We start from the raw sequence: 26,982 nt of genomic DNA on the forward strand, positions 1-26,982 counted from the left end.
AGCCATCGGCGACAAAGTTCAATAGAAGTGGTGACAGCGCACCACCTTGAGAACATCCAGTTATCTGCTTGTTTTAATGATGAGCACAGATATTGGTTGCTAAGCATTGCGTGTATCCAGTTCGTGATATATGAAAGTACTCCATAACCTCGTGCTGCTTCCAAAATGGATTCGAAAGACACGTTGTCAATACCACCTTCAATATCGACAAAAAACTCCTAAAACTGATTGCTTTTGTGAAAAAGCTTTTTCAATGTTGTAGACAACATTGTGTAACAGAGTGGTAGTAGACTTCCCCCGCTGATATGCATGTTGCATTACATGCAGCGGGTGCTCGCCCAAGCTAACATGCCGAATATAGTGGTCGATTAAACGTTCCACCGATTCGAGAAGGAAGGAGGTCAGACTGATCGGCCTAAAGCTTTTTGCCTCCTCATAAGTGACGCGGCCGCCTTTGGGGATGAATTTGACAGTTATTTCCCGCCACGCTAATGGAATGTATCCTGTTGCAAGACTACAAGTAAGAACCTTTTTCAAAATATGCTTGAAGTGTTCGTATCCTTTTTGTAGTAGAACTAGAATGAGTCCATCCTTTCCCGGAGACTTATACGGAGCAAAACTTTTAATCGCTCATTTGATCGATTCGGTTGTCACAATTCTACGAGCAAATGCCCAAGAATCAGAACTACCTGAAAAGAACTCAGTGATGGCTCCGTACAGCCTGCAAAGTGTGTGTCAAAAAGACAGTTGAGTACTACATCTTTGTGAGACGAGTATTCACCATTAGCAGTTCTAATCGTACTGACATGGAAGTTCTTCGCTTTCGAAAGTAACTTATTTAATCTGCTAGTCTCATTGAGACTTGATACATTTGTGCAGAGGCTTTTCCAACCACTTCGCTCAAAGGATCGAAGGGCATTTCTGTATGCTTTGTGAGCCAACCTAAATGCCTCCGACCCGTCCCTGCGTCTGCGATTCCATTTTCTTCTACACAACTTTTTGAGTCGAACCAGTTCGGTATTCCACCAAGGTGTTCCTCTAGAAGCACGCATAACTCGAAGCGGACAAGCCTCTTGGTATGCTGCTACTATGAGTGAGCTTGTTTTATCCACGACCTCATCCAAGTCACTTGGAGATTCAATCATCGGAAGATACCCATGAAACCTAGTCTCCAAGCCCTCTTCGTAGACAGGGCCGTCGAGAGCCGCGCCGGGCCCCAGGGTTTGAAGTACTGACGGGTCCTACCATATATGACTTCTTATTTCAATATCGATTAGAGAAACTATACGGATGCAACCGTTTCAATTAAACTATTTTTTATGAATATTGTTTATTTGACACAATTCAATGCGTTAGCTTAACAGAGTCGTCAGTATTTTAAATAAGTAATAGATGGAAAAAATAAAAATAATAAAGGAATATTTGTGGCTGGCCATTAGAATTACTTGCGTCCGATTTGCCATTGCAATTGGAAACCTTTTTTGCGGCATTGCCATACAGTCCATATCACCATCGTTCATGCTCCCTTGACGCACGTTAATGCTACCATCGTTAATGCTGCCCAGAATCCGAGCGTAGAAAAATTGACATCCCTTTGTGAGCTTGAAAGAGAAACAAAATTCAATTCATGCCCGCCGCGATGAATCGAAGGTTTGTTTGTTTCCCTCGTTCTTCGCTTTTTCGGTACAACGCATATATTCGGTTTCAGGCGCAAACTGAATTTTGTTTCTATACTAGCTCTGATATCATCAAGCAAAAGTGCACCAGATATAGATTATGCAGTTCAGTTATGCTCGAAAATGTAAAAAAACTGCCTACAAACTGTCCACATAATAACAAATGAATGCTTCGGTCAGTTTGGCAGTGAATTAATGAGGGAAGCATTGGAACTGAATGTTGAATTCAGCAAATTATTCAGAAATAGGCAACTGAATGTGAAATTTCGCGTTACTGATGCTACCTTGTTTCTTGTTGTTGGTACATGTTGTTGATTTTGAGGAACTGGATGCAGCTATTGCAGTTGTCACTATGACCTGAATGAATTTTCTTTATTGGTTTCTGAACATGGTAAAATCGGTTTTGGAATCATGTTACATTTGCGCTGACATTCAGAGAGAAAACATTCTGAATGCGATGACTGTGATCCAACAGCGAAGTCTGCTGTTAGAAAGACTGAGACAGAGAGTTGTGAGAGAAAGAGTTTCGACTTTTGGTGGAAACTAATGGGTAGAATAAGTATCTAGTTAAATTCCCATATTTTTCTGCATCAAATGTGTACACTGGAACCTCCATTTACGAACCAAGCCAAAGGTTCGTAAATTGAATTAGTTCGTTTTTTGGGATTAAGATCGTAAAAAAAGTTCACTTCACATTCTTATTAAAATTCGTTGGTTGAGTAACATTATCGATTACCCTAACAATATGGGTATTTCCGGAACGGGCTTGACAAGTACACGATGAAAATGGAAATTTAATACCTTTTGAAATCCAGGATGGAGACTTCCGATTGAACAATAATCTCGATAACCCCAACAATTTGGGAATTTTTGAAACGGGCTTGACGAGTAGATGATAGAAATGGTACTTTGGAGCTATTTCGAACAATATCTGTATAAACTATGAGGGTATTTTTAAGAAGGTTTGACGAATAGATGAGCGATGCCCTTTTGAATCTTCTGGTTGAGAAAAGTTTTCTATAATCATATCATCCGCATCACAAATCAATATACCTATATCTCTACACAAACCTCTAAGTACCACCCCCTGGTAATTATTTATATATTTCTTTATTTATTTATCACGCACATCAACAGGCCGTACTCGGCCCCAATGATGGAAACTTAAACTAATTACATCTAAAAAACTGCAGGATTCGATTTCTCAATGATATGCGAGACAAATGAAAGTCGAACAAGTGCGACACACGATTGAAGAGGCGTTGTAGTCCCGTGATAGCGGCATTAGCTGTTTGAATAGTTCGTCGAAACGGCACTCTCAGAAGAACGTTTCCGCGTAACGTTCTGGACCTTGCTTGGATGTTAAGACGCTCTAGTAAATCTGGAGAATCGATGCGTCCTGACAGAAGATCAGAGATGAATAAGGCTCTTGCAGTTTCTCTACGACGCTGGAGAGTATCGAGCTGGATGAGTTGACACCGACTCTCGTAGCTTGGTAGACGAACAGGATCGCGCCAAGGCAGGCGTCGAAGAGCATACCGTATAAATTTTCGTTGAACGCCTTAAATTCGATCGCTGCTGTTCATGTAATTCGGGTACCAGACCGCCGAACAATACTCCAGCGTAGAGCGCACTAAAGAGCAGTATAGGCTTTTGAGACAGTAAATGTCTGTAAAGGATTTAGCCGTACGGAAAATGAAGCCCAGGCTTCGCGATGCTTTACCAACAACATACGAAATGTGATTCTTAAATGTAAGTTTCGAATCTAACAGCACTCCAAGATCCTTAACGCAGCTCACCCGGGAAACAAGAGCTCCAGACAAGTTATATTCAAACTCAATGGGATCTTTTTTTCTGGTGAACGATATCACAGAACATTTCGCCGGATTCAGAATCATTCGGTTGTTTTCACACCATCTGCTGAAAGTGTCGAATTGCTGCTGCAAATATTGTGCGTCCGATCGGCTCCTAATTCTGTTGAAAATTTTTAGATCATCTGCATACGACAACCGTGGTCCTTTCAGCTGATAGTTTACATCGTTGAAATAGAGAGTGAATATTAATGGTCCGAGATGACTTCCTTGCGGAATACCAGTCGTTGCGGAGAACAGTTTGGAGTATGCATCACCTATGTTCACACTGAGTTGACGGCCAACGAGATAGGATTGAAACCATCGCAGGAGTGATCCACTGAAGCCGAGTTTTTCCAATTTAGCGACTGCGATATCGTGATTGATTTTGTCGAAAGCTGCAGATAAGTCAGTATATATAACATCAGTTTGTTGATTCGCATCAAACCCTTCGGACACAAAAGAGGTTAGAGATAGTAGATTCGTCGACGTAGATCGATTCGGCATGAATCCGTGTTGGTCTTTAGAAATATATTCCTTACAGTGAAAAAACACTGACTCCACCACGACTAACTCAAAGAGCTTGGAAATGGCACAGAGCGCAGAAATTCCTCGATAATTGTCAATGTTTCTCTTATCACCTTTTTTGTGGACAGGAAAGATGAAAGCTGCTTTCCACAATTGAGGAAAAATCGCGGTTGTCAGTGACATTTTAAATAGTTGACAGAGAGGTTCCACCAAACCAGATATACACTTTTTCAAAAACACAGCAGGGACACCATCTGGCCCAGGAGATGACGATGCTTTAAGCTTGGATGCTGCTGATACAATATCCGAGTGCTCCACATGAATCTCACTCACTGACCGTTCGAGTTGGGCCACGCCGCTAGCTGCAACGTCAATCTGCTGCGAGGACAGAGTCTCACTGACGAACACACTCGCAAATTTAGAGGCGAACAATTTGCATATGGCTTGTGAATCATGCCCAACTTCACCATTCAAAAACATTGTAGAAGGTAAGCCGGTTTCTTTCCGCTGCTCATTGACGTATCTCCAAAACGATTTAGGATTACGTAGCTTGACGGTAATTCCCCCCCCCCCTTGTCAACGTAAAATTAAAAAAAATAAAAAACGATGTTAGTTATTCCGCTTTAAAAAAGCTACGTCGCATGACCTGACCCACTACCTCCCTGTCGTCACACATCATCACAAAATACAATACTCCCCCTCCCCCATATAATGCTACGTCATTTATGGATGATCCCTTATAGAGATGTCTTAACTAGAATTCGCCATCTTGGTTTTCAAAATCGCTTCATTCATAGATTTTCGTCATTTACTCGTCAACCCCATTCCGAAAATATCCAACTTTTATTAGTAACAGTTAGCTAAGAATATGATAAATTGTATACAACTTCATACTGTACACTTTGACAAACACTTGCGATAAATGAAACCAGAATGGTTCAATTGCACTGTTAAATGAATTTAATTGGGTTACGTTCACGTACTTCAGAAAACCATTGGAACGGTTGGAACGTAGTTATATAATATATTTGCAGTGTCGACAGAAACAATAAACTTCAACAATTAAATTAAAATAAATTTAATTCAGTTAAAAATGCGGGCCCCCAAAACAGACCCGGGCCCCAGGGTAGTTGCCCCCCCTGACCCCCCCTCTCGTCGGGCCTGTTCGTAGAGGTCCCAGTTCGTAGATTTGGGATTACGATATGTGATGATATCTAGCGAGACATTTAAATGATCAAAGACAATGTACTTATGACCAGATAACGACGGCTCGAGCTCATTTGGTACGAGCCATTTTGCCAACTCATGCGTAATACCGTCAGAGCAGAGAGTTACATCTAACAACTCTTCTCTGCCAGCTCGTGCAAATGTTGAGCAGTTTCCTGCATTAAGAATTTGCAGATTTGCACTTCTTAAGTATTCCATTAATTCGGTGTCTCTCAAATTGATATCAGAGCTGGTGGGAATTTGCATCGCTGCCGATTATGAGGGGAAAGCCATTTCTGCCACAGTATGATACAACCCTTTTGAAATCATCAGAAGGCGATAGTTCATTAGGCGGCAAATATGTCGAACAATAGACGTGTTTTTTGTTGATGTTGCCAACAGTCATATTTACCGTGACAGCACAAATCTCGCGAATTGTGAGGACGGATATAAGACATGCGTCAATAGTACTATTCGCAAGTATACATGCACGAGGCATTTCACGTGGATTTGTCATGCCATTTTTGTTGAAAGCTACGACGACGGGGTTAAGTAGCTTTCCAACATAGAAGTTTCCTTTATGGAAATACGGTTCTTGAACCAAAGCTATGGAAGCTTTTCCTTCCTGCACAAGGCAGGATACATTCATAGTTGCTGTACGTTTATGCTGAAGATTAATTCGTGCTACTCTAACCATACTCGATTACAGCACTACATATTTCATTATCAGCACTTATACAGCAACTAGAAGATACCAAACACGTTGGTTTATAATCGCCTATATCGAACCCTGAAATGGGTATTAGGGACATGACCCTCATTTGAATCCCACGATTTGCGAAGAAACCAACGTCCACTGTGTCAGAGATTCGCTTAGCACAGCCGGTATGCTTCCCAAGTGATGTCGCTATCCTGTCTACTGCAGTTATTTCTCCTGTAAACTCTGGAAAAAAGTAATGCTTGTTCGACTTATTCCCACGGCGAGAATGGTTGGTGTTTTTGTATTCGTTGCAGTAAGACGAAAACAACATATTTAATATCTCCATAATCGTTCACAAACGCGAAAAATATAAAGTTTAATTGTATATAGCTGGTAGATGCAAAGTCTGAAAAATATAAACATATTGGCTCGTTTTCTCCCAATATTGTGACATACATCAAAAATATTAATTTTCAATGGCATCAATATTGCTATTACTCATCATCTGCATTCTCTAATATATCCTCTCTAGTGCAACGAAAGACATGTACACAGGCTCAGTAATGATTGAGTATTTTGCAAAATATTTCGAAAAAAGAATTCGTCAAGCATTCATTAAAACTACAAGTCACTCGCTGATTACACAATATTCCTGGTTGCCATAACTAGCAGACAAAATAATTTGGTAAACCGTGCAGCCAAATTTGCGGAAATTCTCTCCGCGTGTCTTTATATTTAAAGCATCGTCTTTGGTCATATCTATGCTATCATGCCCCGATGACAAGGGAAGTTGTTCAGCTTAGCAACTCTGAAAATAGCTACGATATCCGAAAAAAAACTTTTTATTGATTTCTAATAAAAACAAACCTTCTATTCCTTGATGTAATCCTTCAACACAATCGAAATAAGAAAAATCAATGCCAACTACGATGATATTCAAAATGCATCAAGATAGAAAAGGCTACAGCAACGCTGTTAGACCATGGTGTGCGCTAAGGGTTGCCCAAAATTCCTTAGAATATCTCTAGGATATTCAATGTCGTTGATTCAACGTTACTTGCTGTCTTACCCGTTCCGCTCAGCTGCCAAACTTCATATCTTCTATTAAAGGATACAACCTTTCTATTTGAATGGAAATAAGTATTTTTTTGACAGCACCGGCAGTTAACAGTGACCACCGCTCACCCCAGTGGGTCTGAATTAAATCCCAGCCGAGGTCGTTGATATTTTCTGAGCCAGTCGAAATTCCAGCTCATTTTCCAGGTGTTCAACTGGGACGTTTTGTGCCAATGCCAAAGAACTTTGAATCACTTTGATTATACCATGTATTGAACTATCTAACAAATTCATTTCTCTTTGAATAAACTGCATCTGAATAATTTAATACAAAGTGATTCATCTTGCGTTTTTTTTAAGCCAGGCGAAAAAATTTAAAAAGTGAATTAAATTACAATTTTTTTATTGAATATTATTTGCCATTTATTGTTTGAAAACAAATTCTTTTAAATGTTGACCATTGCAGCGCTTGAGGTGGTTCATTCGAGTGGTCCTATTTCGGATGGCGGATTCGAGTTTTTCAAGTGGTATCTGGCAAATTATTCGAGTTATGTTGGTTTCCAATGCTTCAATCGTTGCAGACTTATCCACAAAGACTTTTGACTTCACATAGTCCCATTGAAAAAAAAACAGTCTAGAGGTGTGATATCTAGAAGGCCAATTGACAGGTCCTGTTGGAATCAAATGTTGTCCAAACCAAGGAGTTTTTATTCTCAGGTGATTCGATGCTCAAAAATGCCGATCAGCCATGTTGGTTTTAGAAACGACAGCTAACAACATTGTTTACTAGTTCTCTCCATATGTTTGCTTGGATTTCAGTTGGTAAACAAAGTTGTTCGCTGTCTTTTTTCTTCCCCGCAGCCTGCTGCACGATTACCTCACTCCTCATCTACTTACTGCTAAAGACGAATCACCTTAGAGCTCTAAGCACCTTGGTCCAAACTGCGGGCTTCAAGTTGGGGCAGTAACCAATCTGTTAACATGGCACGATAACCAAGATCCTTCCTCAAAATACGCCAAGTTGTTGCATTCGACAAGCCAAGCTGTTGAGAACGGCGTCGAATCGATTCTTTGCGATCATCGGGTACACTCTCGGTCATCGTCGCTGTTTTCTTCACTGCTTGCTAGATGTGGTCGATTTTTTCGCTTATCATTGAATATTGAGACTGCGACTCAATTGGCCGATTATGTCAACCATATTATGGTCGGAGTGCGCGATATGCATTCCTCACAGAGCGCAGATTTTCGTTACGTAGTTTTAGAATTAGAAGAGGGTGAGCCACTAGAAAAAAACTTGATTGACCCATTATATGCCAAGGTTTAAACAAATACAAGTATGTTGTAATTTACTAGGTCACGTCTTCCTTCGGAAGGGAAGTAAAGCCGTCGTTACTGGTGCATGTGTTGATGGGCCGATATCTAGGGTCCAAATGGTGGTGTCACTTCTCTGGCATCGGTGATAGGCGCTCAGTGCGGACAGAGGCCGATGGAAAATTTTGAAAAAATATGTTGCTTTAAAAAATACCAGAGTTAGGGTTTTAGTACATTTTGTCGCCAAAATCCCACATTTTTATAATACTTCTGCTTTATGATACAAGCATACACATTTTGTAGTTTTGTGAAAAAATCTCCAAATTAAACAGAACCTAGGCATCATAGGTTTGTTGGACATTTTTTTATCAAATTTTATCATTTTCACCTGTACTTTGCTAAACGTGCAAAACCTACAGGAATAAAATGAAAGCAGACTCTATTCGGTGAAATTCGGAAACATTTGATTTTTTGATATTTAGTCTGAATATCACATTTTTATAATAAAACCTCTATTTTTTTATTAAAACCTCTAGGGGTCTGCTTCACTATTACCATGTTAATTGAATTAAATAATCTATTAATGAAAAATGTGGTTTCTTTGATATATGTCAAAAAACCAGCCCTCCTGATTTTTTCCGAAAACGAGACCACTGTCATTTTATCACTGAGAATTTTCCACATTCAACAAGGTACATTCTGTAAAAATTTATTGAAGAATAAAAGATATATGTGCGTGAGAAAATTATAAAAGTTGATGTGAATGACAGAACCCTAATCTCTCGTATTCTAGCTAAGATCGCAAGAACGTCATTTGATCCCTGCGATTTTTTTACATTAGAAAAACTTGAACAAGTGTATGATTTGCTACATAAAACAGAAATAATTTAACAAATAGAGGATTTTGGAGATAATATATCTCAAACCCCAACTTCCCGTAATTTAAAGTAAACGAACCTATTTCCATTCAAATATTAAGGTTGTTTCTTTTAAAAAAGTAAAAACTATAATTTCCCAAGAGGCACTGTCAAAGTAATTGTAATTGTTATTGTAAATTATTAGCTTACGATACACTGTTGTTTACATTTGTATACTTTTTGTCAGGTCAAGGAAAAATATATTTATTTCTTTTTAAAAAAAATCCATTTCATATTGGTAAAATCTTCAATCGAAGTGGGCGAGGGCTAAAAATTGTGCAAAAAATTGGCTTACTTCGCCATTTGTCACAATAATAAGAGAGGGGACCTTTAGAATGAAAAATTGAATGTTTATTCAATGCCCTATAGGGTTTAATGTTTATACTATATTGTTGAATTATATTAAACTGTTTTCATGTAGCTTTCAAACGATTTACACTATCACCTTGATGACAAAAGAAAAGTTACAGATAATATTATGTGCATTTTTAAAAATCTGTCGCTCTTGCTAGAGAAACGAGAACAACTTTGGTAAAAAAAAACAAAATAATTGTTTCTGTTGAAACAAAATTTAAAATATCTCGAAAACCATCACATTTTGGAAGATTTTCGTTAAATAAATTTTTATTTAAAATAACATTTAGAACCAGTTTCTCGTTGTTCACACATTCAACCGCCGCACAGTACTTCAAACAACCACCGTTTTGAGGTACTTAATTCACTAGTCAAAACTGTCCACATTAGCGATATTATATATTCTACAATGTTTGTGTTTGTGTGTAATCTTTTGGCAATATTATTTTTTTAAATGATCATAATAGGCTATATATGATTTAACTTTTGAACCGAAAAAGATAGCGCTTGGCCGTCTTAGACAAAGTTGTAGGGGAGAGTATTTTTATGTCACTCACAGTAATCGTAAATAATGTCACGTTTTCTATGATGAACTTTGGTTTTAGCCTGTTTTTAAAACCGTATAACTTCACTATGGGCGAAAATTGTTATTATGTTATAAATTATTCTGGTAGAATTGGGTTTCGCCTACAAAACAACGGTAAATAAATGGCAGATCTGTTCCAGAGGCTTTTAATTGTGTTGACAAAGATGCTTCTCGAAGTAACCAATCGTGTCATTTTCGTTCATTGTTTTAAGGTCTTTTTGTAATGCAATGTATTGCAAAACAAGAAAATAATAAGTACCTGTTCGATCAAGGATTAAACATTTTGAGCCCAGGAACAACAAGAAAACTCAAATAAAACGCGTTAGTAGGAATAATCTCAAAATTTAACCAAAAATTGAAAAAAAAAAGTTCTCAGCCGCGGAATATTTTTTTAAACAACCGCCCATCGATTGATGCACGCTCCCGAAGCCAAAAGTAGAACCCTTTCCTTATCCTACAGGCCGTTTTCCTTTGTGGTTCAAATACCTACGCGGAAGCCGCCAAAGTGAAACCGTTCCGTGTATGACTTGCTTGCCATACATACGGCGAATTCCAAACTCAGAAACACCACTGCAAAGCAAGGGGGTGGTGGCATATTGCCTTATCCCCTTTCCATTTTCTTTTTTTTTCGGTTCTGTACCTTGTGCTGCTTGCGCCGTTGGGAGGGATTTACGATTTCAAAAATTGAGGGTGAACAATATAAAGGGCAATGAAAGCATTGCACTTTCGAATCATTCGGAGTAGGGTTGTTGCTCAAAGTGCAGGCGGAATGAACAGAGAGAAGAAAAAAAACAAACGCCATTTTGCACGACAGCGATGACGATAGAAACTGCAAAGTTGAGTTCGATTGAGAAATTTCATAAATGAAACAATTCAAAATCGCATCGAAGGTAGTTTCACTAGACGTTTTAAAAAGAACACATTTTATATAGGAATTTTTCAATCAGAGTTGTTTTCTACAGTCTGTGTAGGTGCAGAGTAGTGCAAAAATCTACTATGCAGCTTGGCAAGTTAAAACTTTTTTTTACAGCGAATTTTTTCCATATATGTCAATCGATTTAAAAGAAAACATATTTAAAAATAAAATAAAATAGAAAAACAAAAAACTTGCCATTAACTTATTTCAAGTAAACGTTCCCACTAAAATATGCTAAGAGTGTATAGAATCGCAGTAACCATTTGTTATTAGCATAAGTTCATCTGTTTATATCATAGCTTCACCCGAACGCTGCGCTTTGCAAATTCATCTTGCACGTTTGCAATAAAAATCCCGGATTATTCAATCGTGATGTTCAATACGAAAGACGCCTGACCATCGATAGAAAACCAGGAGTGTAACTATTCTTTTAACAAAGCAGGTGATTAAAAAAGAAATACTTCAAATTTTTCGTGTGTGTAATTCCACACATTAAATATTTTCAGGCGTGAAGATTGATATACTCTCAACAAGGCTTCCGCCGGTCTTAAACATAAAAGAGATCTATTTTTTTATTCAAGCTTACTGATCTATATTTGGATCAACTTCTATTTAGGCGTGACGATGCTCATTGAATAGGAAAACAATTTAAATACGTAGTATAGGTCCTGCTCACTAGGTATATACATTCTTAATTGATATGATTTTTTTGAGCTTTTTGCTTTTAGATTGATTTAAATCGATGGCTAAAGTAGAAGGGGACTATGTATTGGACGTTTTGTCTTTCTCAATAGAAAGGTATAGCAATCACTCTGCAACTCTGACTTTTTGATTGAGGCCCGAAGGGCTGAATCTCTCATATCATTCGACTCAGTTCGCCGAGTTCGGCAAATGTCTGTGTATGTGCGTATGTATGTGATCAACAAACGCACATCGGTTACTCGGAGACTTAGTGTCAAATGAAAGGTACAACGTTCCCATAAGATGCTATGGAATTTCATTTAATTCCATCTTCCGGTTCCAGAGTTACGGGTTGAAGAGCGCGGTCATGCATAAAATTTGCATATAAATCGAAATCAGCACGTTATCTACAAGACGCAAATCTTCATAAAATAAATTGTTCAAAACAGTAAAGTATTATTGTTCAAGTGTGCAAAATAATATTGTCGGTTTAGTGAATACTTCAGCATCGGTGTCGATTTGCCACACAGTGCCTGCCACCACCCAAATAAATTTTATGAGATCAATCCGGTTTATAATAATTTTCATTATCCATTTTATAAAATTACTCTAGACCACATCCCATTTTCTTTCCCTGCTTACAAAAACTAACATCCGTAATACCTAAGGAGATTGCGTGTGTTCCCTGTATCTTCCTAAGTAGGTACCGTAAAACGGGGTATCTTTGATCACTGGGGTAAGTTTGATCAAATGAGACTTTTTTCAGTAAAGTACAATAAGTACGATTCCCTTTAACAAAATCATCGAAATATAACGCAAACCATAATATAAGCGTATTTAGTATCTATCGGTAACGATTATTTCGTCATTTAATGTACCTTTTATAAACACAACTTTAAATTGAAAATGACACAACTCTCCTGCCGTTCTAATCTGTTCAAACAATCCCTCGTATATTAATGATTTCAATCAACTTCAACTGAACTGATAAATTTTTTGGAAACCTTAAATATTTTTGTCCAATAAGGCCATTACAAATCTTTTTTAAAAAATATGTCACCCCCCACCCCTTCAAAATCGCTGGAAAATATCAGGGGACAAATAATTTTTTTTAATAACCTCAATTAAAAAAATTGTAACATTTTATAAAACAACAATAGCGTTCATAGAGTTTTGCTTTTCGTCATTGAAAACTATTCTAGTAGTTTTGGAAATTGCCATCCCATGATTTTTTTTATTTTGACCAAGAATGGTCAACATGGTGAATTCTCAAACAAACATCTCATGGCAAGGCTAACAGACCGACTTCTGAATTGATTCCATTTTAAGAGGTTATATACAAAGTTGTGGCGAAATAGAGAGCTAAGTTCGTGATTTTGTTTTATGGATTTTTTTTTGAAAAAGCAGAAGACAGCTCGTTGGTAGTGCTATCGAAGTTCGAAAGAACAAGTTGAATTAAAAATAATATCGAAGGTTGGCGGAGTTATGACCCATCCCAGGAGCGAGTTTTTTTTTTTGGCAGAGGATTGCGGTGAACACTCTCCAAGCCGAACCGCTCAACTGAAATCAAAAAAATAAAAAGATTATTGAAGAAAAATGTATTGTGGTGTACTTGAACGGATTGGTTTCCCAATAATTTTTTTCCCAATAAAAATTCATCGCAAAGAATAAAAAAAATTGGATAAAAAGGAACCGTTCAAGTACACGAGAATGTCAATACAAACAATTCAAAAAAAATTAATGAAAATCGGATGAAAAGTTTTTGCGATATCACGTTTACCGCTACGGTACTTTTCAAACAACTTAGTTTGGAGATAATTGCGTTTAAAGTTATGTGTTAACTTCATACGCGGAAGAACCAGCGCGCTGCGAACGGCTATAGTTTAAAATCTAGTGCTCCGATCTGGATGAAATTTCGCACAGATATTTTCAAAAGAATATTCAATAATTTTTTTTTCGATTTTTTGAGTTCCAACTTTGTATATAACCACTTAAACGCAACAGTCGATAGAGCTCGGTTGTTGCGTTCTGAAATAATTTCTATAAGGAAACAATCTGAATTCACATAAGACTGCTGGCGATTTATATGTGGTTCAATATTCAATATGCATGAGATTTACCGAAAGGCTTTTGAAATTTAAAGATTTAATATGGGATCCCAGTGTTCAGGAATTCCACGAAGATTCGTCCGAAAATCTTTAAAATCATGACCGACCATCTTAGATTCCGATGAAACTTTACACATTTCACCGGCATGGAAGACTAAACATTTTCCACAGGTAATAAGATTATTTTGACTCAAGAGCAACTTTTCAAAAGGGCGTAAACGTTCCCACGTATATGAATTTCAAATTTTTTTTTGCTCGATTACCGTATTTTATACAGCAAAACTATCTGAGAACGAGTTACAGGGAATGAATACTTCTGTCCGAAAAAAATATATACTGAAAAAAATGTTGTCATTTTTCAACAAAATAAATATTTCTGTTAAAAAATTAAATTGCGAAAAAACCCATTTTTTTAAAATTTTTATATTTTGTCAACAAAAACCTAAAGAGAAAGGAAACATTTTGAAGGTGATTGCATGATGGAGAAAAAATCGGTAAAAAAGTGGTTACTTTCATGTAGCTTTCAAATGGTTTACAATATCGCCTTGAAGTCAAAGCAAAAGTTGTAGGAAAGTTTATGGGCCTTTTTAAAAACCTATTATTGTTGATGGAGAAACGCGAATAACTTATGAAAAGGTCGTAATAAAACAAAATAATTGTGTTGTTAAAACAAAAGTTAAAATATCTCGAGAAATACTAAATTTCAGAAAATTCTTGTTATGAGCATTTCGATTTAAAAAGGCGTTTAGAATCATATTCAAAAAGAAAATTGTATTTTTGACTGCAAATAGTATGAATTATAAAAATATGTCAAAAGTTGTTGTTAAGAAAACTTTTTTATTGAAAGCTTCTCCATGCTCCAAATACACTAAAAAATTTGCTTTACGTCTTTAAAACGATAAACATTAGATTTTTGACATTTTATGATGGGGTAACGCGAATAACTTTTGAAAAGAGCATAATTACAGGAATTAATTGTTTTTGATGGAGCAAAATTCCAAATATCTCGAAAACTATCGGATTTTGGAAGATTTTTGTTAAATACATTTTGATTTTAAATGATTCTTAGAATTATATTCTGTGATAAAATTACAATTTTGTATGTCAATTAGTATGAAATTTTAAAACATGTATGAAGTTATTGTTAGAAAAACTTTTTTACCGATAAGTTCTCCATCATGCAATCACATTCAAAATGTTTCTTTTCTCTTTAGGTTTTTGTAGATAAAATAGAAAAATTTAAAAAATGGGTTTTTTCGCAATTTAAATTTTTAACTAAAATTTTTGTTTTTTTTTTTTTGAAAAATGACACAACATTTTCTTCAGTGTATATTTTTTTTGGATAGAAGTATTTATACCCTGTAACTTGTTCTCAGATAGTTTTGCTGTATAAAATACAGTGAACGAACAAAAAAAATTGAAATTTATACACGTAGAAACGTTTACGCCCTTTTGAAAAATTGCTCTTGTATCAAAATACTCCAATTGCCAGAGAATATCATGGAGATTCATACACCGAACACACCTGCAAAGTTTCGTTCGAATCTACGATGGACATATTTTGCGGTCGGCCGGTTTCTCATGGAATCCCTCCATATTTTCGCACCCATATGTGCGATTCGTATGAACTTCACCAGATTAAAGTCTGCTACTAAACCTTCCATTTAAGATTAAGTTTGTGAAAATCGAATTAGTAGTTTTTCAAGGAACGGAAGAGACTTTAAATCTGAAATATTCCAAGTACTAGGAACTTGCAAAATTGTCGAGAAGGACGCTGGAATCAAAAGGACTTTGTCTGACCATCAGCGATCAAGAAGGCTCTAGCACAACTAAATGTAGATCTTACAAACAAAGGTACCATCAGCACTTACCGCAGGGAGAGGCGGGAATCCATTATCTATGTTAATGTTTGTAGCCTTGGAGTGACGGGAAAGATGAAAAGTGTGCGATCTTTCACAAGGACGTGTCCGTCGAAGAATTTAAATTTGGGGGCATCATCTTCAACCTAAATGCGAACGAGTTAATGGTAGTACTAACAAGGGCGTGTAATGCGACCATACCGAGAAATGGGAGACCGAGAAACGGTCGTCGGCTGTAATACGACACTGATAGAATATATTCGTAAATCGCTAGGAATTAGATTCATACAGAAAATTTTCATAAAATACACGAATTTTTCGTACATATAATGAATCGTTCGTAGTTCTATTGAAACACATTTATTTTTTTATTACGAGTATTTCGTGAAAACCACGAAACGACTTTCGTTGGCTTATTACGAAATGGCTTCGTTAGGAAAACGAATTGTTCGCTGCTATATACGAAAGTCTTTATAATATTTACGAGCACTATTCGTCAAACCATTAACGTCAAAAGAGCTTCAATAGAGGCAGAATATGGAGCCATTGTTGCTCTACGTCAGATAATTGTTGATAATCACAAACGGTCTCGGTCTGACTATTTAGTAGCCGTATCCGTGTCCGCCGGTTTCAGGAAGATTTCCTGAACCTCTTTCGCTTCCAGTTGATCCAGAATCCGGAGCAGTAAGGATTCAGTTGAGCCATCGCGAACTGCTCGTTGGTTTTGTATGAATTAATTTGAGTTTTTCGCTGCAGGAGCAATGTCGAAATAATATGCTATTAAATACGTAAAATTCTCTTAGATGAACAAATTGCATTCGTGCGACCAACGAGATTGTTCGTAATATACACAAACGTTTATTAAAATAAACAAAACATTTCGTTTAATTCACGAAAAATAATGTAGTTTTCAACGACGACATTCGTGCAATGTACACTAAGTAAGTAAAGTTTACGAAAACTTTCGTTATCAAGCGGCCATTTCTTCGTAGCACAATAAAATCAATTTGGCCACATCGATTTTTTTAAATTAAAAAAATCGATGTTATCAAACATCGATCCCAAAAGATCGATTAAAAATTATAAGAGGCTAATAAATACGAAAAATTTTCTAAGATAAACGAAATAAATTCGTGCGACTAACGAAATCGTTTATCATATACATAAACATTTCTGGAAATAAACGAATCATTTCGTTTCATTCATGATAAATAATGTTGTTATCAACGATAACATTCCTGCAATGTGCACTAAATATGCAAAATTCACGAAAACTTTTGTTCATCAAGCGGCTATTACTTCACACCGCAACCTTTCTAGTCCCCGAAAGAGGTAAACAAGTTGAAATAAAATCAATATTGCCGGATCGATCCTTTTAGTTAGCTAAAAAGATCGTAGTTGTTAAACATCGATCTTATCTTATCGATTGAAAAAATAATATTCTAATGAATACGAAAACTTTCCTAAGATGAACGAAATAAATTCGTGTGAACAATGAAATCGTTTGTAATATACATAAATATAAACAAAACATTTCATTTCATTCACAAAATAAACAAAACATTTCATTTCATTCACGAAAAATAATGTCGTTTTCAACGATAACATTCGTGCAATTACATAAGTAAAATTTACGAAAACTTTCGTTCATCAAGCGGCCATTTCTTCGTACCAAAATAAAATCGATTTTTTTAAATTAAAAAAAAATCGATGTTGTCAAACATCGATCCCAAAAGATCGACTGAAAACAATAAGGGGATAACAAATGCGAAAACTTTTCTAAGATAAACGAAATGAATTCTTGAATTCGTGCGACCAACGAAATCGTTTGTAATATACAGACACGTTTATTAAAATAAACAAAACATTTCGCTTCATTCAAGAAAAATAATGTCGTTATCAACGATAACATTCGTGCAGTGTACATAAAATGTATAAAATTTACGAAAGCTTTCGTTCACCAAGCGACCATTCTTGTTTATGAAATGAACGAAACCTACTATTTAGAATGCACGAAAATACTTCGTTGCAGAAAACGACGAATGAATTCGTGCATTGCATGATCGATTTTATTATATTTACGAATATATATTATCAGTGGACGATTACCGATTTACGTATAAGTTATTCCAACCTTGGAGAACAAGTTAAGAAAGAGGGAAACGAGCTGCGCGAGCCCCTTTTAACAAAGCAGTCGAGCTGAACAAGAAAGCTTGAATTGATGAGCTTTGCCACAAAGCCAACGCGAATTCTCGAGGAAATGCCTACAAAGTTATGCAAAAAAAAAGATAAAAGGCCCAGCTGCACCACCTGAAAGGTGTCCGGAGAAGCTAGAGGTCACCATCGAAAGGTTTTCCCCGCAACTGGAACCAATCTTCGTCGTACAGTGAGGAGGATGATCACGAAGAAGAAGCTCGAATTACCGACAAGCAGCTGATCGAGATGGCGAAAGCCATGAGTGGAAGGACCCAATACCAGCCTATCATATATTGCCGAAAAAAGCGATATATGAGAGCCCGGATATGTTCAGAATGATCCGATAACTGAAAGCGACAGAAGCTGATGCTGCTTTCGATGCCAGGAAAACTTGAAGATCTTCCAGCGTATAGGTCAATATGTCTCTTGGTACTGTTAGAGAGAGTAATCCAGAACAAGCTAAGTAAGTACACGGACCGTGAGAACGGCTTGTCATGCAATTCGACTTCGTTATAGGCAGGTCTACAGTGAATTCCACCCGAACGGTTGTGGGAGCTGTGATGACAACAGAGAAAAGGATAGGGTAATTTCGGGAGAAATGCCGCGTCAGGAGAGATGCCGCACTCTCTATATCTCGTATGTGGGGTCACTTTTATACTGTAATATGACATGGTGAGTTTGTCTTTCGAAGAATCATAACTCTAGAGATGTAAAATCATCCTTTTTAATCACTCACGAAAATTTTATTATTGATTTTGTTCGTTCAGTTGCATCACGGAGCGCCGAAAATTTTTCAGCACCACATTAAAATTTCATTTTTTTAAATTGTTCATTTTTTTTGTGGTAAATCATGTATCGGTTGAATAGCTGGGACCTTTTAGAAGGCATTCTGATCATGAGCACGATCATTCATAATTTTAGAGGAAAATGGCGTTGTGCGGCATCTCTCCCCTACAATTGGGAGAGATGCCGCATCAAAATTGCGGGTGAGATGCCGCACTCAATGGAAGAGGATGCATAACTAAAATGTATTTTTTTCACCCCGGAATGTCATTAAATGTTCATTTGCGTCAGGTGGATATCCACAAACTAACGGACCTAACACAGTGACATATAGGATTATGAGTCTATTTATCTATATATTTAAATAGGCGACATGTATCTAAGTATTAGTTACTTCGGTTTATTCTTTAAAGTTTCAGGCACTAATTTTCGTGAACGCATTAATTTGTAGTGATGTCAATATTGAGATAAAAGCGAAAATTTGAACGAATTGCTGCTTTTTCAAAATGAATCTTTCAAGAACAAACCTAAGTTGTATAAATTCATTGGGAGAAACACCCAAACAGTTTTAAGGAACTGCTACTAACACATAGATATGTATATCGTACAAGCATAGAGATAAATAGTGCCCTGAATTAAGTTACTCCAACTTAACCGTTACACAAGGTTGAGAAAGAAAAATATTTTTAAAAAATTGAATAAAAAAATGATTCTGGAAATGGTAGTACCCCCCTTTGAGAAAAGTGAAGGTGCTAGCCGATTTATAGGTGCAATCAAACTTCATGAAACTCAGCTGAAGACACTGAATCACAACAACATCAATGAGAGCCAAAAAATACTTTTGTTCACCATTTTTCAGTTTGTGACCACGGTGCGGCATCTCTCCCGCAATGACCTTTTTTGTAAAATGTTCATGGAAATTTGGTGAATTTTTTTTTTCATTACAAAAACCATTTCACAGTATTTTAGAAACTTGTCGCAATTGGTAAAAATGATTTCATCAATTATTGAATGGTTTACTTTGATGCAGAATCAATTTTTATAAATGTGCGGCATCTCTCCCCAAATAACCCTATCGCTATTGCGTGGTGGTTACCTTAGACGTGAAGAATGCTTCAATAGTACTAGCTAGGAAGCAATCGCCCATTCGTTGTACAGCATGAGTAACTCTGCAGGATATTACACACTGAACCAAGAAATCTGATAAAAATTATTAAAAACATCACATAGCTCCACGTTGATTGCAATATTATTCATATTATGTGTATCCATTGAAAGTTACAGGAGAAGCACATATAACATATTAACATGCACATCAATAACATTCATTTAACAAATCGATGCATTGTATGTGAACGAAGGTTATCTGTATTATCAGATGAATGTTATATGATTTGTACATGTGAAAAAATTAGTAACAGTAACATTGTTTTCAAGCTGGGGAATCTGGTCGAGCACTGGCCGATTTAGGTTTGAAAAGTCGTATTCCATCCATTTTTTGAATAAAATTTGAAGCAGAATTACTTTTGAGTTGGTTAGTAAACTTGTTAACTTGTCTTCAAGCTCTTGAGTCCACCGAAGAGTATTCTCGTTCTGGGATATTTTCTAGAACCATGCGCTAAAAGGTATCAAGTACCCAGGCGTCGTTGAGTTACGGATTTTTAATCAGGCGATGAGGGCACTTACAAAAACAGGAGTATAAATGAATAACAAATTTTACATGACTTTAATAGCATCCACAGGTTGAAGCAGGAAAACTCAATTGGTTATAGTGCAATAATAGTAATTGAATTTATGTAACAATCTTTCTCTTGGTTAATCCTTTTTGGTCCATAAAACAAAAATAAATTCAGCTAAAATTATTAAAAAATCACACGGGTTTTACTACCGTAATCAATAACCCTCATTGGCAATTCACATAAAATCTAGTAACAAAGTCGAATAACTCTCATTGGAATTTCGCATAAAATGTATGTGATTTTTCCAATGATTTTAATCAAGACCATCTTTCAAATGTTTATGTGATTTGCACATAGAAGTCAAGTAAAAACCTACATGTAAAATAACTATGTGTTTTTTCAGATAGATTTTAAATGATTTCTGTGTTCAGTGCAGAGCTACTTTCAGTACCGAACACTGATCTATGAAACAGACAAGGGTGAATGACAACTACGACTGACGTTCCTCGGCCCGATGATGTGGAACGCAGTGTACGATGGAGTATTGAAGCTGAACCTTCTCAGAGATGTAACGATTTTCGGTTTCGCGGATAATGTTGTAACGATGTTACAGATAGAGCCTGTTGAATGGCTGAAGTTGCTCGATCACGCTAATGTGTAAAGCAGCAATATTTAGCCCTTGTGTGACGGTAGCGCTATATGCGACTAATAGTCGAACTATTGCACCTCTTAGTCGCGAGAAAAAAATGCATCAGGTGGTACTCATGGTCATATCTTTAAAAAAATCTTTGGACATGATGAGTCCGCGAATTGGTGTTGGTGGGAATGCGAATAGTTGATGGGTGAAATAGGAAAAGATTTCTATGGTCGGAATAGCTATTCTTTCTCGATTCGTTCGGCGTACCAGTAAGACGGCTTTAAGCTGCGAAAAAAGTGAAGTTAGGAGAAGCTATCGGTTAGAAGTAACGGAATACCGTTCGAATTCGTTACATCGAGAAAAAGAGAAAAAAAAGTGGAAGTTAACAGGCCCATGTGCGGGATAGTGTAGCTCCTTTTATGAAATCCTACACAGTGTTAAGGACCGCCAATTAAGTCCAGCACTTAATAGCAATTTTTCTCGAGGTTCAGGATCCTTCAAGCGAAGGTGTTCCGTCCGGGTGCTATAGCATCCAAGCAGGAGTAGGGGATAGCGACCAGCCACGCTGTCTCTGGAGACGTTCCCGAAGCCTGCCGGCTTGTAGCCTAGCTCGCCGTCGGGCCAGTGTTCGACTCCCTCGCCCTGCGGGCCACCCAAAGAAGAACCACGCCTTTGGAGCTGATTCACCGGCCACCACAAGTCGGGCATCAGCCACATAGCCTCGAAGCAACACCCTCTAGAGAGGCAGGAATCAAGCGTCGTGATCACGATCAGCCGATTGAGCCGCCGGCACGGAATGATAAGTCGGTATTTTCGCCGCCGCTCAGCATAGCAGTTAGTCGAGACACTGACAGCATCGGTGTCAATGTGGTAACAACGATTACAGCCGCCTCGCCTCAACTCTGAAGGAAATCACCGTGGACGAATAAGGTCAGATCTGAACATTGTAAAAACTTTTGTAAATATAGCAGTAAGAAATATCAATGGTGTTGTTAGAATACGTTTAGTGCCATAGAGAAGTTTAAAATCCAAGCGCTTGGAAATAGATAGTGGTATAGGTCGGTTTAGTAGAGTTCTACGGGTAGAACAGTGATCGATGTTAACCCCTTCAAGCCCAAATACAGTTTTATGGTATTACCGAGAAGAAAGAGAGAGTAGTTATTTGGTGGGGTGTAAATCGATTCATGATTACCGTCTTCCAAGGTTTTTTTTCACGATATTGGTGTTGGGTGTCAGCTGATGTGTTCGCGGAGTAACTAGGGAAGTAATTCGGGGTATTTGATGGACTCGCCCTGAGTCTCGCCGGGCAAACGAAATCTTGCTGCTTCACATACAATTGGGATTCATCCCGTTGTTTGGCGCGAAGTGAAGGCAGTTTCAACCCCTGAAACACGGTTCCTTTAGTGACCTGTTACAATGTGATGTTCCAAGTAATCGGAGAATCACTAGAAGAGCTGGAGGCACTCGCCACGGAGACGATTGCCCATCATAAAACAGAGTTGGTGTTTGTGAATGTCCGAACTGTTTTCTAGAACGGAATCGCGTATTACCTGTAGGACAGTTGAAACCTGAAAGAGGTAGAGTCAAAGATTGCTTGGATTAACTACATATGTTGTCATTTACGATGAGTGCTAGTGCACAGTGTGATTCCGTACACTAAGGCAAAACTCATAGCGAAATTCATAAGATTTATCGTATGATGAATAGAAAAGTAACAAAACTATTTTTTCATAAGATTAATATGCAAATACGACTTAACATTTTATAAGTTATTGCATATGCCAGTAGTACGAATTTCATACGAGCATTTTATGATTCTAATAAATATAAGAGAAATGTATAATATTGTCTTATGATAATTCAAAGATACCCTATGGAACATGTAATCATAGCAAACCGATTTAACAAAATAAATGCCGTTTCATAAGATAATCTTATGATTTACATACGTGCTACTTGTGGCTAAAAATTATACGATATTCCTATGAAATTCGCTGTATTTTTTGCCTGAGTGTAGATGTCCGGTATGGAATGCATTGTATATTTAGAGCTCTTAAGTAACCCACCAGGTGTTGACTAGGAGCCGAAAGACAGCAACAGGCGAAAATCGCGGTCGGAGAACATATCATCGACTCGAGCTTTTAAAGTCATGACGATTATGCTAAGGGAAGACTATGAGAGTAACCACAGCTTTGGTTGAGGCGCTAGTATACCGGGCACCACAAACCATCTGGAATCGCCGGACCGAAGCCCGTGAGCAGACTAGTTACACCGTCAGGAACTAGATCGAGTGAAGCGCCAGCGGTTGGTCGTCGAGTTTTCAGCGAACCGGAAGCAGCGAACCAGAAGCTACGCTTCATCCGGTATCGCCGAACCAACATCGCCAAGTACCGGTTGGCCATTTCAGTAGCATTTATGGACTATCCGAGTAGATTGCGACAAAACTAGGAGCTAAATGACTCACGCAACGGGCATCGGTATCGGGAGAAATTCCGCCGCCGAGAAATAAATGACTCACTGAGATGACTCGCGTAAACAGGAACTAAATGGCTCACAGAAACGGGAGCCAAATGGCTCACAGAAACGGGAGCCAAATGGCTCACGGAAGTTCCCAACTGCGATTAACCGAATAGGTGTTCGGAGCTAAACGGCTCGAATGTATGCTCTATTGTATCATTTTGTCATAATTTGTCCTGGACAATATATAATCATTTTTATACAAAGACATACCTTAAGTACCACCATTAAAGCTGAAATAGATTGTTAAAATCATGTAAATGGAACAAGCGAAATGGAAATTTCAACAAAAGAACATTCTATTCGAAATATCTCGTGATTTCGATCTTGTACAGGGTATCTATCTTCGGAAAACCTGTTCGGAAGATCAAGAGCTGTGAAAGACCAAATAGTTTTCGACTCTACCACTAGATAGTGCCAGTGATCATGCTATTTTTTGAGTTCACTGTATCTCAAGACCGAATCAGTCTCCCCACGCTTTGATGCAGTCTCGTGGGGCAGAAGGAAGGAAGAAAATTAAGGACTGTTTTAAGTGGTTATGCACGAAAGTGAGTCACAGCCATTGTCAATGCACTTTTGAAACTTTTCAACTTTACTATAATAAACACACTTATAGACATTTTCACATCGACGAACTGAATCTAGTGATACATGACACTCGACACTCCGGGTCTTGACAAGTCGAGTTTCAGAGTAATTGCATTCCTTATATGAAAAAGACAAATATGAACTGATGATTCCTATACGTTTCATAAATCCATACGACTGCACAACAAGATGGGGGAAAATGTAAGTATTTTGAAGATGTACACGGAACAGAGCCAAATCACTATCATATACCACAAAACAAATCTACAAATTTTCAAACAGAAGCAATAAACCAAATCTGCCGTTTCCACTAGAGCTCGAAAAATTTATGCACAGAATGTACGTTCGCCAGTCCATATGTAAAATGCTACAATCCTGTTTCTGTACATTGTTATCAAGCAGGGTCATCTTTGACCAATTTTCATGCTTTTTGTGTAAAGTCGGTCCATGTGCCACAACAACGGTACGAAAGCTATCCAAGCAACCAAAAGTTCGAATAATATCTAAAAGTACTCCTTAATGTTCATATTAAGTTATTAGTGATCATTCAAGCTTTTATTGGGAATTTAGAAACAGACTAAACCGCTATTAGAAATTGTACTGTTCGGAAAATTATTTAAAACGAAAAACTTAACCATCCCTTTCTTATATGAACTTTCGATCGATTCAATAAAGTTTGCTTGAATTGCTTTAGTAAAACAACCCCGCTATCCGAAAACACCCTGCGGAAACGTCCACGAGAACGATCGCAGGAAAATGTAAAATGAAAAAAAAAAACTTTTTTTGTTTTAATAAAAATAAATATTTATTTTTTGTTTGCCACCCCCTTCAGAAAAAAATTGTACTTGAACATAATTTTTAAAAAAGATTTGTAATGACCTTATTTGTCTTTGATTGAAGCATAAACGAATCTGAAATGTGTAGGGCTACGAAGTAAAAAGGTTGAGAATCGCTGCGTTACGATAAGCAAGTATCGTACAATTTGTTGCATGCAAGCTCCGCTTGATAACAATAATATTCTCGCATACAAGCTTGTTCAGTTCGTACGCGTGACGCATGGAGAAAGCAGCTATCTAACATCCACCAGCGCAAAACCATCAGCATACCATAGATGCTGCACCACGAGCTCAATTTTAAATGGTTAAAAAAATATTGATGAGTAATAAAGAAAACAATTCACATATACATTAAAATTAACTTTTTATTGTCGATCAATCAAATAAATGCACTTTGTATTCTGCTTTTATATGGGTTATTGTATTTTAATTACTATAGCTCTGAAAACACGATACATTGGAAAATATTTTGGGAATGATTACAGCAACTGATCTACTCAAGGCAAACCGGTACACGATCATTGGCGTAGCGTCGTCGTACTGAAGAGTGTACGACATGTAGTGCTACGCATCGTTTTGCCAAATTACGGGGTAATAATTATTCTACATAGTCTTGAGAACGGCTGTAGTACATTCACATTCAGTGGATCAGTGATGGTCGCCGAAAAGGAGGCTCCGAAAAGTACGCATTTCGTTCGACAGAGAACTTGAAGCGCTTTCAACCATGTAACCCACTTTCTCTTTGTCGCTTTCCCAGGTGATAATGAGAAGCACTATCTGCACAATTTGTTGACCGACGGAGTGACAACACCGGTCGATAGCGATGTTGATGCGTACGAGCTGGAGCTACCACCGTGGTACGACGATGCCAAATTTAAGAAGTAAGTGATCAAATCAAATGTAATTAAGTTTTCCTTTTGATTTCGGTAATTTTTTCCAGAGCACAGAGATATTTCAAGCGCAATTTCTTTGCAATGTTCGTTGCGAAAATGTGCGGTTTACTGGTTATCTTGGCGATCCCTAGCATTCTGGATGTCCTAGTCTATACCAAACAGTCATCTACGGCTGTAACCGCGTATCGTCGCTATGTCGCGACCATTATGCACGTGCTCAACTGGTACTACGAGGATCTGGTGCCGGATTCGCCGTGAGTCTCAAATAACTTTTGATAGTGTCCATGTAATTTACAGCTCATTTACAGCTCCTGGAAATCCATTGCCTACGTTCGAAGAGCACATATATCAACCAGCAAAAGAAGTAATTCCAAACTGGCAGGCAGGATCATCTCCCAGAAGGATATGGCCGTGACTCAGTTCGGTTTCGTGGGATACATTGTGTTGGGTTACAAGAAATTAGGAATCGCGTACCGAACGGAGGATATGGAAGCGATTGTTCATTTCTGGCGAGTCATCGGTTATATGATTGGTATTCAAGACCGGTTAGTACTGGATCATTTTCGTCATCATTTTGTTATTACTTTATTTTCTGATTTTAGATACAATTTATGCACGGATCGTTTAAGCACAACCGAACAACGTATGACGCAAATTCAAGAACAGGTTCTTCGACCAGCTTTAGTTGCTCGAAAGGAGACTTTTGAGGAGATGGGAAATGCGTTGATAGATGGACTGTGGTGCTTCAATCCCTTCTTAGACTATGATGCTTTTTTGTTTCTCACGTCACGCCTGACGGACGTCCCTGGATATCACTATTGGAAGGAAGAGCATCCGTCGCCTGGCTGTGAAACTATATATACAAAGTTCACCAGATACAGCCGCTTTGTATTGTACTTTTTGTTGCTTGTTCATGAAACACTACTCAATTTTATTGCGTTTAGGTGGTACTTCAATAGTCAGATGGTACTTTCAAGATTTCTTATAACTTATTTTCCATTTTTGGCAATCTTCAAATTCGGCGTGCGAGATGCCTATGTTAGAATATTAAAATAATTTTATTAGCTCGAGCATTGAAATTATCCGTCCCATTTGGTGATTTAGT

The 26,982-nt window shown here is 37.6% G+C and overlaps 1 protein-coding gene across 3 annotated transcripts in view; it reads left to right on the forward strand.

Annotated features, from left to right (window-relative positions):
• The window catches only part of LOC131685996 (uncharacterized), a 121,193-nt gene extending 94,260 nt beyond the window's left edge, over positions 1-26,933 (forward strand). Inside the window, exons 1-6 of one of the 3 annotated variants that reach the window (XM_058970082.1) lie at positions 20,713-24,349; positions 25,424-25,666; positions 25,742-25,865; positions 25,925-26,131; positions 26,186-26,422; positions 26,480-26,933. In XM_058970082.1, coding sequence (XP_058826065.1) covers positions 25,639-25,666; positions 25,742-25,865; positions 25,925-26,131; positions 26,186-26,422; positions 26,480-26,933 — 1,050 coding nt within the window. In that variant the 5' untranslated portion in view covers positions 20,713-24,349; positions 25,424-25,638. Of the gene's footprint in view, positions 1-20,712; positions 25,667-25,741; positions 25,866-25,924; positions 26,132-26,185; positions 26,423-26,479 lie in introns of those variants that run through there. The other 2 variants (XM_058970081.1, XM_058970080.1) reach the window with 2 other exon arrangements.
• Positions 26,934-26,982: the final 49 nt, after the last annotated feature.

This window comes from Topomyia yanbarensis, chromosome 2, assembly GCF_030247195.1.
Source record: "Topomyia yanbarensis strain Yona2022 chromosome 2, ASM3024719v1, whole genome shotgun sequence".
Lineage (NCBI taxonomy): Eukaryota > Metazoa > Arthropoda > Insecta > Diptera > Culicidae > Topomyia > Topomyia yanbarensis.